Here is a 14118-nt window from a genome sequence, read left to right as displayed (position 1 = left end):
AATCATTTTTAATCCTAAATCCATTTTGACCCCCAAATCAAGCAGTTTTACCCCAAAATGTGACCCAAATCCCATCACGTCCCCCCTTTTCACCCCAAATCTGACCCAGAGCCCCCCAAATCCCTCAATTTCACCTCAAAATCCTCCCTGGGCCCCCAAATTCCTCAATTTCACCCCCCAAATTCATCGTTTTTAGTCCTAAACCCATTTTTTACCCTCAAATCACCCATTTTTACCCCAAATCTGACCCAAGTCCCCTCTATTTCACCCCCAAATCTGACCCAACTTCCCCCAAATCACTCCATTTCACCTCAAAATCCCTTCAGGAAACTCTTCAATCCGAGTTTGACCCCAAACCTCCAACTTTTCCCCTCCAAAAAAAACCCCATTAAATCGCTCTCATTTCACGAGGAACCACTGAGCTTGGAGGACTCCGCCTAGAGCGCCTCCACGGCTACCATAGAGCCGCGCCTCTCCCTGCCCAGCGCGCCTACCACCCATGGCGGGGATCACAGAGGTGGAGGACTCAGCCCCCAGAGCGCATCCACGGTGACCATAGAGCGGTGGAGGACTCAGGCTAGAGCGCCCACCCGCGGAGGCCCCATAGAGAGGCAGCGGAGACCATAGAGAAGCGGGGATGGAGCGGCCGCTGTGCCGGGAGCTGTGGGGGTCCCGTGAAGTCGCTCAGTACCGGGAGGGGTTCGGGGGGCGCCTCGAGAGGCTCCGCGGCCCCGGGGGGAACCTGGCGGGACGGCTCAGGCGGGCGGCGGCGGTGAGGGAACTGGGAGGCACGGGGAGGGGAGTGGGGGGGGACTGGGAGGAACTGGGAGGGGATTGGAGGGCACTGGGAGGGACTGGGAGGGGATTGGGGGGACTGGGACGGGATTGGAGGGCATTGGGAGGCACTGGGAGGGACTGGGAGGGGATTGGAGGGCACTGGGAGGGGACTGGGGGGCACTGGGAGGGGATTGGAGGGGATTGGGGGGGATTGGAGGGCACTGGGAGGGGATTGGGGGGTATTGGAGGGCACTGGAAGGGGATTGGGGGGCACTGGGAGGGACTGGGAGGGGATTGGAGCGACTGGGAGGGGACTAGGAGGGGATTGGGAGAGACTGGGAGGGGATTGGGAGGGGATTGGAGGGCACTGGGAGGGGATTAGGAGGACTGGGAGGGGATTAGGAGGACTGGGAGGGGATTGGAGGGCACTGGGAGGGGATTAGGAGGGACTGGGAGGCACTGGGAGGAGAGTGGGGGGGATTAGTGGAGACTGGGAGGGGATTGGAGGGGATTGGGAGGACTGGGAGGGGATTGGGGGGGACTGGGAGGGGATTGGAAGGCACTGGGAGGGACTGGGAGAGGATTGGAGCACACTGGGAGGGGACTGGGGGGCACTGGGAGGGACTGGAAGGGGATTGGAGCGACTGGGAGGGGATTGGGGGGGACTGGGAGGGGAGTGGGGGGACTGGGAGGGACTGGGAGAGGATTGAAGGGTACTGGGAGGGACTGGGAGGAAATTAGTGGGGATTAGTGAGCACTGGGAGGGGATTGGGGGGCACTGGGAGGGATTGGGAGGGGATTGGGGGGCACTGGGAGGGGATTGGGAGGAAATTAGTGGGGATTGGGGGGCACTGGGAGGGATTGGAAGGGGATTGGGAGGCACTGGGAGGCACTGGGAAGGGAGTGGGGGGAACTGGGAAGGGAGTGGGGGGGACTGGAAGGGACTGGGAGGGGAGTCGGAGGGGATTGGGGACACTGGGAGGGGATTGGAAGGTACTGGGAGGGACTGGGAGGGGATTAGTGGGAACTGGGAGGGGATTGGAGGGCACTGGGAGGGACTGGGAGAGGATTGGGGGGATTGGGAGGGGATTGGAGGGCACTGGGAGGGGAGTGGGGGGCACTGGGAGGGACTGGGAGCAGAGTGGGAGGGGATTGGAGGGCACTGGGAGGGGATTGGGAGGGACTGGGAGGGGATTGGGGGAACTGGGAGGGGACTGGGTGGGGATTGGAGGGGACTGGGAGGGGATTAGGGAGGATTGAGATGGAGTGGGAGGACTGGGAGGGGACTGGGAAGTGACTGGGAGGCACTGGGAAGGGATTGGGGGGACTGGGAAGCACCGGGAGGGGACTGAGTGGCACTGGTGGGGGATAAGGAAGGACTGGGATGCACTGGGAGAGGACTAAAAGGGCACTGGGAGGGGATTGGGAGGGACTGGGAAGCACTGGGAGGGGATTGGGAGGGACTGGGAAGCACTGGGAGGGGATTGGGAGGGACTGGGAGGAGAGTGGGGAGACTGGGAAGGAATTGGGGGAGACTGGGAACGACTGGGAGGGGACTGGGGATGGAATGGAAGGGCACTGGGAGGGAACTGGGAGAGACTGAGGAGGGACTGGGAGGAACTGGGATGACATTGGGATGGACTGGGAGGGATTCGAGGGGGCACTGGGGGTGACTGGGAGGGATTGGGAGGAACTGGTTGGGACTGGAGAGCACTGGGTGACACTGGGAGGCACTGGGTGTTACTGGGAAGCACTGGGTGACACTGGGGGGGTTACTGAGTGACACTGGGATGATACTGGGTGGTACTGGGAGGCACTGGGTGACACTGGGCGACACAGGGGGTGTTACTGGGAGAGACTGGGTGACACTGGGGGTTACTGGGAGGCACTGGGTGACAATGGGGGAGTTACTGGGAGGCACTGGGTGATACTGTGTGGCACTAGGGAGGATACTGGTTTATACTGGTTTATACTGGTTCCCCCCAGCGGGTGCTGCTGCCTCAGGGGTTCCCCGACAGTGTCAGCCCCGACTACGTGAGATACCAGTGCTGGGACAGCGCCCAGGTAACTGGGAGGCACTGGGATGGACTGGGAGGGGATTGGGATGGACTGGCATGGACTGGGAGGGGGTTGGGGGGGACTGGGATGGACTGGGAAGGGATTGGGGGGGACTGGGATGGACCAGAAGGGGACTGGGAGGGGGTTGGGGGGGGAGTGGCGGGGACTGGGATGGACTGGGAAGCACTGGGATGGACTGGGAAGGGATTGGGCGGGAATGGGATGGACTAGGAGGGGACTGGGATGGACTGGGAGGGGACTGGGGTGGACTGGGAGGGGACTGGGAGGGCATTAGGGGGCACTGGGATGGACTGGGATGGATTGGGAGGGGACTGGGAGTGACTGGGAGGGGACTGGGGGGGACTGGGGTAGACTGGGAGGGCATTGGGGGAAACTGGGAGGCACTGGGAGGGACTCCTGTGATACTGGGAGGGGATTGGGAGAGCACTGGGAGGGGGCACTGGTGTAACTGGGCGTTACTGGTGTTACTGGGAGGCACTGTGCAGCTCGCTGGGGGCGGTTGCTGGGGTGGTACTGGTGTCACTGGTCCCTTACTGGTGTTCCTGGTCCCTTACTGGTGTGTTACTGGTGTTCCTCATCTCTTACTGGTGTGTTACTGGTGTTCCTGGTCCCTTACTGGTTCCATACTGGTGTGTTCCTGGTGTCACTGGTGTATTACTGGTGTTTCTGGTCCGTTACTGGTCCCTTACTGGTGTTCCTGGTGTGTTACTGGTCTCTTACTGGTGTTATTGGTCCCTTACTGGTGTCACTGGTGTGGTACTGGTGTTACCGGTCCCTTACTGGTGTCATTGGTCCGTTACTGGTCCCTTACTGGTGGGTTACTGGTGTTCCTGGTCCCTTACTGGTCCTTTACTGGTGTTCCTGGTCTCTTACTGGTGTTACTGGTCCATTACTGGCGTTCCCAGTCTGTTACTGGTCCCTTACTGGTATTCCTGGTCCCATACTGGTCCCTTACTGGTGTCCGTGGTGCGCTACTGGTCCCTTACTGGCGTTCCTGGTCCTTTACTGGTGTTCCTGGTCTCTTACTGGTGTTACTGGTCCATTACTGGCGTTCCTGGTCCCTTACTGGTGTTCCTCATCCCTTACTGGTCCCTTACTGGTGTTCCTGGTGTGTTACTGGTCCCTTACTGGTGTTACTGGTTCCTTACTGGTGTTCCTGGTCCCTTACTGGCGTTCCTGGTCCCTTACTGGTCCCTTACTGGTGTTCCTGGTGTGTTACTGGTCCCTTACTGGTGTTACTGGTGCCTTACTGGTGTTACTGGTGCCTTACTGGTCCCATACTGGTGTTCCTGGTGGATTGCCTGTCCCTTACTGGTGTCCCTGATCCCTTACTGGTGCGTTACTGGTCCCAAACTGCTGTTCCTGGTCCCTTACTGGTCCCATACTGGTGTTCCTGCTCTCTTACTGGTCCCTTACTGGCGTTCCTGATCCCTAACTGGTCCCTTACTGGTCCCATGCTGCTGTCCCTGTTCCCTTACTGGTCCCTTACTGGTGTTACTGGTCCCTTACTGGTCCCTTACTGGTGTTACTGGTCCCTTACTGGTGTTACTGGTCCCTTACTGGTCCCATGCTGCTGTCCCTGGTCCCTCACTGGTCCCTTACTGGTGTTACTGGTCCCTTACTGGTCCCATGCTGCTGTCCCTGGTCCCTCACTGGTCCCTTACTGGCGTTCCTGGTCCCTTACTGGTGTTACTGGTGCCTTACTGGTCCCATACTGGTGTTCCTGGTGGATTGCCTGTCCCTTACTGGTGTCCCTGATCCCTTACTGGTGCGTTACTGGTCCCATACTGCTGTTCCTGGTCCCTTACTGGTCCCATACTGGTGTTCCTGCTCTCTTACTGGTCCCTTACTGGCGTTCCTGGTCCCTAACTGGTCCCTTACTGGTGTTACTGGTCCCATACTGGTGTTCCTGGTGCGTTACTGGTCCCTTACTGGTCCCATACTGGCGTTCCTGGTCCCTTACCGGTGTTCCTCATCCCTTACTGGTCCCTTACTGGTGTGACAGGTGCCTTACTGGTCCCTTACTGGTCCCATGCTGCTGTCCCTGGTGCCTTACTGGTCCCTTACTGGTCCCATGCTGCTGTCCCTGGTCCCTTACTGGTCCCATACTGGTGTTCCTGGTCCCTAACTGGTCCCTTACTGGTGTTACTGGTCCCTTACTGGTCCCATGCTGCTGTCCCTGGTCCCTTACTGGTCCCTTACTGGTGTTACTGGTCCCTTACTGGTGTTACTGGTCCCTTACTGGTCAGGCGCTGTGCAGTTCGCTCTCGGGCTCTCTCTCCACTCGGGCTCTGCTCACGGCTGTGGGTGTTGGCGACGCTTCCGCCACCGTCACCGGCGCCGCTCTGGCGTGGCTGCTGCGCGGTGAGGCCCCCCCGGACCCCAAAATCCACCTTTTTCACCCCAAAATCTCTCCCGACCCCAAAATCCTTCCATTTCACCCCAAAATCCCCCTTTTAGTACCCCAAAACCTCCCTTTTTCACCCCCAAATTCCCCTTTTTCTGCCCCCTAAATCCCCCCTTTTGCCCCCCAAATTTTTACCCCAAATCCCCCGATTCCAAAATTCCCCCTTTTCACCTTAAAATTCCCATTTTTCACCCAAATCCCCCCTTTATCACCCCCAAATTCCCCCTTTTCACCCCAAAATCCCCCCTTTTCAGCTCCAATTCTCCCACTTCTCAGCCCAAAATCACTTCCTAAACCTCAAATATCTTTTTTCAATCAAAATTCCCCCTTTTTACCCCGAAATCACTTTTTTGCCCCCAAATCCCCCCTTTTTTGCCCCCAAATCCTCTTTTTTTGCCCCCAAATCCTCCTTTTTCTGCTCCCTAAATCCCACTTTTTTGCCCCCAAATCCTCCCTTTCAACCCCAAAATACCCCCAAACCTCCAAATTTCTCCTTTTCACCTTAAAATTCTCATTTTCACCCAAATCTGCCTTTTTCACCCCAAAATCCCCCCTTTATCACCCCCAAATCCCCCCTTTTCACCCCAAAATCCCCCTTTTCACCGATTTTCTCCCTTTTCACCCACAATTCTCTCCCTTTTCATCCTCAATTCTCCCCCTTTTCACCCCAAAATCACTTCCTAAACCTTAAATCTCCTTTTTTGCCCCCAAATCCCCCTTTTTGTCCCCAAAAATCCCCTTTTTCTGCCCCCTAAATCCCCCCTTTTTGCACCTCAAGTCCTCCCTTTTTCACCCCAAATCCCCCCGATTCCAAAATTCCCCCTTTTCACCTTAAAATTCCCATTTTTCACCCAAATCCCCCCTTTATCACCTCCAAATCCCCCCTTTTCACCCCAAAATCCCCCCTTTTCAGCCCCAATTCTCCCACTTTTCAGCCCAAAATCACTTCCTAAATCTCAAATCTCCTTTTTTTCACCCCAAATTCCCCTTTTTTACCCCCAAATCACTTTTTTTGCCCCCAAATCCCCTTTTTCTGCTCCCTAAATCCCACTTTTTTGCCCCCAAATCCTCCCTTTCAACCCCAAAATACCCCCAAACCTCCAAATTTCTCCTTTTCACCTTAAAATTCTCATTTTCACCCAAATCTGCCTTTTTCACCCCAAAATCCCCCCTTTATCACCCCCAAATCCCCCCTTTTCACCCCAAAATCCCCCCTTTCCCCCCCAAATCCCCCTTTTTCACCCCCAGTTCTCCCCCTTTTCACCCCAAAAATCGCTTTCTAAACCTCAAATCTCCATTTTTTCCACCAAAAATTCCCCTTTTCACCCAAAATAACTCTTTTTGTCCCAAAATTCTCCCTGGTATCCCAAATTCCCCCTTTTCACCCCCAAATTCCCCCTTTTTCACCCCCAAATTCCCCCTTTTTCACCTTAAAATCCCTCTTTTCACCCCCAATTCTCTCCCTTTTCCCCCCAAAATCACTTCCTAAACCTCAAATTCCCCTTTTTTTCCCCAAAATCCCCCTATTTCACCTTAAAATTCCCCCTTTTTCACCCCAAGATCCCCTCCTGGACCCCCAAATCCCCCCCTTTTTGCCCCCAAATTGCCCTTTTTTCACCCCCAATTCCCCCCTTTTTCACCCCAAATTCCTCCTGGACCCAAAAATCTCCCTTTTTTTTTTCACATAAAATCCCTCTTTTTCACCCCAAAATCCCCCAGAGCCCCAATTCTGCCCTTTTTACCCCCAAATCCCCTCCTGGACCCCCCCAAATCCCCCACTTTTCACTCCAAATCCCTCCTTTTGACCCCCAAATCTCCCTTTTTCCACCCCAAATTCCCTTCCTGGACCCAAAATCCTCCTTTTTCACCCCAAACTGTCCCCGCAGATGGGGTGGGGATTGTGACTCGCATCACCTTCGCCTGGCTGCAAGGGTGAGACTGGGAGGGACTGGGAAGGCACTGGGATGGGACTGGGAGTACTGGTGTGGACTGGATGAGGACTGGGAAGGACTGTGTAGGGACTGGGAGAGCATTGGTGTGGACTGGGAGGGCACTGGGGGTTGCTGGTGTGCACAGGGAAGGGACTGGGAGGGCACTGGTGGTGACTGGGGTGGACTGGGAGAGTGCTGGGAGAGACTGGGGGCCATTGAGAGCGGACTGGGATGGACTGGGGGGCACTGGTGGGGACTGGAATGGACTGGGAGGGGCAGTGGTGAGGGCTGGGAGGTGTTGGAAGTGACGGAGGTGACTGGGAGGAACTGGGAGGGACTGGGAGGGACTGGGAGAACACTAGTGTGGTCTGAAAAGGACTGGGAGAGAATGGGGAGGGCACTGGTGGTGACTGGGAAGGGACTGGGTTGAACTGGGAGGGGGCTGGGAGGGACTGGGTTGAACTGGGAGGGCAGTGATGGGGATTGGGAGGGGGCTGGGAAGGACTGGGAGTAACTGGGAGGGTCTGGAGAGTGACTGGGATGGACTAGGGAGGGGACTGGTATGGAATGGGGAGGGACTGGGTTGAACTGGGAGCACTGGGAGTTACTGGTTTTGCACACACACACACACCCCCCACCCCCATGCAGGAGCCACCTGGACTGTGAAGCCAAGCAGTGGCGGTAAGCGAGGCCACGCCCCCTTCCTAAGCCACGCCCCTTCCTCATACAGCTATACCGCAAAGGCCACGCCCACACCACAATAAACCATAGTGCTAGACCACGCCCCTCATCGAAGCCACGCCCCCCATCGCCCCTTACTACCCCCAAACCTATGTTTGGCTCTAAAATCTCTTCGTTTTACCCCTAAATGTGTCCTAGAAACCCCTAAATCGCACCCCTTTCACCCCAAAATCTGACCCAACACCCCCAAAATCCCTCAGTTTCACCCCAAAAACCCACCTGGACCCAATAATCCCTGAAATTCACCACAAAATCCCTCAATTTGACCCCCCCAAACACATTTTTTTAGCCCCAGAAGAGCCCCTTTGACCACCAAATTGCCTGGTTTGATGCCAGAATGTGCCCCAGAACCCCCAAATCTAACGCATTTCACCCCAAAATCTGTCCCAGCACCCCCAAAATTCCTCCTAGACCTCCAAATGCCCCAAATTCACCCTAAAAATCCCTCAATTTGACCCCCCCAACCCTATGTATGACCCCAGAATCTCCTATTTTTACCGCAAAATGTGCCCCACAACCTCCAAATCCACGTATTTCACCTCAAAATCTGTCCCAACACCCCCAAAATCCCCAAGTTTCACCTTAAAATCCCTCCCTTTGAGCCCCACAGCCTATGTTTGACCCTAAAATCGCCTGGTTTTACTTCACAATGTGCTCCAGAACCCCCCAAATCTCACCCATTTCACCCCAAAATCCCTCAGTTTCACCCCAAAATCCCTCCTGGGCCCCCAGATCCCCCAATTTCACCCCAAATTTCCTCACTTTGAGCCCCAAAACCTATGTTTGGCTCTAGAATCTCCTATTTTTACCTCAAAATGTGCCCAAGAACACCCAAATCCACCCATTTCACCTCAAAATCTGACTCAACACCTCTGAAATCCCTCAGTTTTACCCCAAAAATCCATCCCTTTGACCCCCAAACCTATTATTACCCCACAATGACCCATTTTGATCTCAAAATTCCATGTTTTGACCCCAAAATGTGCCCTAGAACCCCAAGAGTCCCTCATTTCACCCTAAAATCCCCTCCTGGGACCCAAATCCCCCAATTTCACCCCAAATTTCCTCACTTTGAGCCCCAAAACCTATGTTTGAACCTAAAATTCTCCTATTTTTACCCCAAAATGTGCCCAAGAACCCCCCAAATCCACCCATTTTACCTCAAAATCTGTCCTAACACCCCCAAAATCCATCACTTTGATCCCCGAACCCATCATTTTGACTCCCAAACCCATTTTTTACCCCACAGTGACCCAATTTTGACCTCAAAATTGCCTTTTTCTCCCAAAAAATGTGCCCCAGAATCCATAAGTCCCTTCATTTCACCCTAAAATCCCCTCCTGGACCCTAAAATACCTCAATGTCACCTCAAAATCCCTTACTTTGACCCCCCCAAACCTATGTTTGACTCTAGAATCTCCTATTTTTACCTCAAAATGTGCCCCAGAACCTCCAAATCCACCCATTTCACCTCAAAATCTGACCCAACACCTCTGAAATCCCTCAGTTTTACCCCAAAAATCCATCCCTTTGACCCTGAAACCCATTTTTACCCCACAATGACCCATTTTGACCTCAAAATTCCATGTTTTGACCCCAAAATGTGGCCTAGAACCCCCAGAGTCCCTCATTTCACCCTAAAATCTCCTCCTGGGCCCCAAGTCCCCCAATTTCATCCCAAATTTCCTTATTTTGAGCCCCAAAACCTATGTTTGAACCTAAAATTCTCCTATTTTTACCCCAAAATGTGCCCCTGAACTTCCAATTCCACCCATTTCACCTCAAAATCTGACCCAACACCTCTGAAATCCCTCAGTTTTACCCCAAAAATCCATCCCTTTGACCCTGAAACCCATTTTTACCCTACAATGACCCATTTTGACCTCAAAATTCCATGTTTTGACCCCAAAATGTGGCCTAGAACCCCCAGAGTCCCTCATTTCACCCTAAAATCCCCTCCTGGCCCCCAAGTCCCCCAATTTCACCCAAAATTTCCTCATTTTGAGCCCCAAAACCTATGTTTGAACCTAAAATTTTCCTATTTTTACCCCAAAATGTGCCCCTGAACCTCCAAATCCACCCATTTTACCTCAAAATCTGTCCCAACACCCCCAAAATCCCCCAGTTTCACCCCAAAATCCATCCCTTTGACCCCCAAACCTATTATTACCCTACAATGACCCATTTTGACCCTCAAAATTGCCTCTTTTGACCCCCAAAATGTGCCCCAGAACCTCCAAATCCACCCATTTCACCTCAAAATCTGCACCAGCAACCCCCAAACCTGTCGGTTTCACCCCAAAAATCCACCTGGACCCCCAAATTGCCGAATTTCACCTCAGAATCCGTCCCCAAACCACGGCCACTCACGAGCCGTTATATCGCGAAGCGACCCCCGCGTTTATGTCTTTAATACGCGAGGCCACGCCCCCCTCGGACTTGAAGCCACGCCCACCCGCATACACTTAACGCGTGAAGCCCCGCTCCCTCCGCGTGGCCACACCCCCTTTGCCCCACGTGACCTCGCCCCGCCAATAGGCTGGCGGCGGACCTGCTGAATGACGTAGCGCTCGTGACGGAGCTGTTGGCGCCTGTCTGGCCGCGCGCCGGCCCCGCCCTCCTGCTGCTGGCGGCCGCTGTCAAGGTAACGGTGTAGGCCACGCCCACCGCCTCAAAGCCACGCCCACCGTGCGGGAAGGGAGGGGGCGGGCAGGGGGAATGGGAGGCAGGGAGATACTGGGAGGCACTGGGCGTATACTGAGGGGGGCACTGGGTGATACTGGGTGAGGCTGGAGGGAAGTGGGTGGGTACTGGGTGATACTGGGGAAAACTGGGGTGATACTGGGGGAAACTGGGGCACTTGGGGGGTACTGGGTTACACTGGGGTGATACTGGGGGGAACTGGGGTGATACTGGGAGGCACTGGGGGGGGAACTGGGAGGCACTGGGGGGGTACTGGGTGATACTGGGGAAAACTGGGGTGATACTGGGGGACACTGGGAGGAAATCGGGTGATACTGGGAGGCACTGGGGTGATAGTGGGGGGAACTGGAGTGATACTGGGAGGCACTGGGGGGTACTGGGTGATACTGGGAGGCACTGGGGTGATACTGGCGGTATACTGGGACATACTGGGGCATACTGGGAGGCCTTGAGGGATACTGGGATGATACTGGGGTGGCACTGGGTGGCGTGAGGGGACACTGGGTGGCATGGGGTGGTACTGGGGTATACTGGGAGGTCCCGGGGTGATACTGGCGATATACTGGAACATACTGGGAGGACCTGGGGTGATACTGGCGGTATACTGGGACATACTGGGGCATACTGGGAGGCCTTGAGGGATACTGGGATGATACTGGGGTGGCATTGGGGGTGTCCATGGGTGGCGTGAAGAGACACTGGGTGGTACTGGGTTGTACTGGGTGGTACTGGGTGGTAGTGGGTGGTACTGGTCCATACTGGGAGCACTGGTGCCGTCCCAGTGCGTGGTGGGCGTGGCGGGAGGGGCCACGCGGGCGGCGCTCGCCGTGCACCAGGCCCGAAGCGACAATGTGGCCGACGTGGCCGCCAAGGATGGCAGCCAGGTAACTGGGAGCACTGGGACATACTGGGAAAGGGATTGGGAGGGGATTAGAGGGCACTGGGAGGGACTGGGAGGGGATTGAGGGCGACTGGAAGGGACTGGGAGGGGATTAGGGGGCACTGAGGGGGACTGGGATGGACTGGGGGGGGTGCTGGGATGCACTGGGAGGAATTGGGAGACACTGGAAGGAACTGGGGGGAACCTGGGAGGGACTGGGATGGACTGGAGGGGACTGGGATGGACTGGGAGGGCACTGGGGGGGACTGGGATGGACTGAGGGGGTGCTGGGATGGACTGGGAGGGCACTGGGGGGGTGCTGGGATGGACTGGGAGGGACTGAGATGGACTGAGGAGGTGCTGGGATGGACTGGGAGGGACTGGGATGGACTGGAGGGGACTGGGAGGGTGCTGGGATGGACTGGGAGGGCACTGGGATGGACTGGAGGGGACTGAGGGGGTGCTGGGATGGACTGGGAGGCACTGGAAGGAACTGGGGGGAAACTGGGATGGACTGGGAGGGCACTGGGAGAGACTGGGATGGACTGGGAGAGCGCTGGGATGGACTGGGAGGGCACTGGGGTGGACTGGGAGGGACTGGGATGGACTGGAGGGGTGCTGGGATGGACTGGAGGGGACTGGGGGGGTGCTGGGATGGACTGGAGGGGACTGGGAGGAACTGGGGGGCACTGGATGGAACTGGGAGGAACCTGGGATGGACTGGGAGGGCACTGGGAGAAACTGAGGAGGCACTGGGAGGGAGTGGGAAGGGACTGGGAGGAACTGGGATGACATTGGGATGGACTGGGGCAGCTGGAAGGGGATTGGTTGGGACTGGGAGTGACTGGGAGGAGACTGGGAGGGACTGGGAGGGATTGGGAGGGACTGGGAAGGGATTGCGGGGCACTGGGAGGGGAGTGGGAGGGGATTGGGATGGACTGGGAGGGAAACTGGGAGCACTGGGAGAGCAGTGGGGTTGCATTGGGAGCACTGGAATGGACTGGGGAGACTGGAAGGGGACTGGGATGGACTGGGAGGGCAACTGGGAGCACTGGGAGAGCAGTGGGGTTGCATTGGGAGCAGTGGGGTTGGGGCGTGGCCACGTGATTGATCCTAAGGTGGGCGTGGCTAAATAAAGGGGCGTGGCTAAGGTGATGATTGACATGTGTTGGGCCGAGACCAGAGCGTGTGCGATGGGTTGGGGGCGTGGCCGTGAGAAAGGGGGCGGGGTCAGGGCTTGATAGACTTGCGTTGGAAGTGGGTGGTGAGGGGCGTGGTCAGGGAAAAGGGGGCGTGGTTATCGTTTGATTGACGTGTGTGGGCGTGGCAGGAGACGCTGGTGAACGGGGTGGGGCTGCTGCTGGCGCTGGTGCTGCTGCCCCTGCTGGACGGGCGGCCGTGGTGAGTGACTGGGAGGCACTGGGAGGGACTGGGAAGGGGTAGGAAGGAGCTGGGAGGGGAGTGGGAGGCCCTGGGAGGAACTGGGAGGGGATTGGGAGAAGCTGGGACGCGATTGGGAGGAACTGGTGTGGACTGGGAGGAACTGGTGTTGACTGGGAGGGGATCGGGAGAGATCTGAGGGGACTGGGAGGTGACTGGGAGGGACTGGGAGGGGCTTGGGAGGGACTCGGAGGGGATTGGGAGGAACTGGGAGGAGATTGGGAGGAACTGGTGTGGACTGGGAGGAGCTGGGAGAGGATTGGGAGAGATCTGAGGGGACTGGGAGGTAACTGGGAGGCAGTGGGAGGGACTGGGAGGGGATTGGGAGGAACTGGTGTGGACTGGGAGGAGGTGGGAGGGGATAGGGAGGAATTGGGAATAACTGGGAGGTGCTGGGTGGCACTGGGAGGAGGTGGGAGGGGACTGGGAGGAACTGGGGGGGTATACTGGGACAAGCTGGGATGGACCCTGGGTAGCTCTGAGGGCACTGGAAGTCACTGGGTGATGCTGGGAGGCTACTGGGAGTCACTGGGTGATGCTGGGAGGCTACTGGGAGTTACTGGGAGACCATATGGTCTTACTGGGGGGAAACTGGGCCATACTGGGTGGTATGGGGAGGGTACCTGGAGGTACTGGGAGTGGCATTGGGGTGGTGTGGGGTGATACTGGGCCATACTGGGAGGCTACTGGGAGTCCCTGGGAAACCATCTGGTCTTACTGGGGGGAAACTGGGACATGCTGGGATGGCATAGGGTGGGATTGGGTGATACTGGGTGGTACTGGGAGGCACTGGAAGGCACTGGGACATACTGGGGAGACACAGGGTGGATACTGGGGGGCACTGGGGGGGCGCCCAGGTGTTACTGGTGCGTACTGGTGTTACTGGTGCAGGCTGACAGCGGCAGTGGCGGTGCTGCTCGTGGTCGGTCACGTGGTCGCCAACGTGGGTGCCGTGCGGTCCCTGTGCCTGCGCGCCCCCAACCGGCCCCGCCTCCGCCTCGCGCTCCGCGCCGCCCTTAGGGGCGGGGCCACGGTGGGCGGCGGCCAATCAGCAGGTAGTGGGGGGCGTGGCTTGTGTTCCTAGCAGGGTCTAGGGAAGGGGCGTGGCTTGTGTTTAGAGTGAGGTCTATGGAAGGGGCGTGGGTTGTGTTTATGGTGGG

The 14118-nt window shown here is 56.9% G+C and overlaps 1 protein-coding gene across 1 annotated transcript; it reads left to right on the top strand.

The window, feature by feature from the left end:
• Window positions 1–338: 338 nt before the first annotated feature.
• RUSF1 (RUS family member 1) lies at window positions 339–14016 on the top strand (the record flags this gene model as incomplete). Its single annotated transcript, XM_054053037.1, has 9 exons — window positions 339–772; window positions 2764–2841; window positions 5106–5220; window positions 7150–7195; window positions 7843–7875; window positions 10474–10579; window positions 11421–11522; window positions 12849–12919; window positions 13850–14016. Coding segments are annotated over exons 1-9 (853 nt in total), but the record flags the coding sequence as incomplete, so codon positions are not given.
• Between the last annotated feature and the right edge of the window lie 102 nt (window positions 14017–14118).

The sequence above is a fragment of the Cuculus canorus genome, chromosome 38 (assembly GCF_017976375.1).
Source record: "Cuculus canorus isolate bCucCan1 chromosome 38, bCucCan1.pri, whole genome shotgun sequence".
Lineage (NCBI taxonomy): Eukaryota > Metazoa > Chordata > Aves > Cuculiformes > Cuculidae > Cuculus > Cuculus canorus.
The sequence above is the reverse complement of the archived record's forward strand: the minus strand, read 5'-3'. Positions and strand labels throughout refer to the sequence as shown.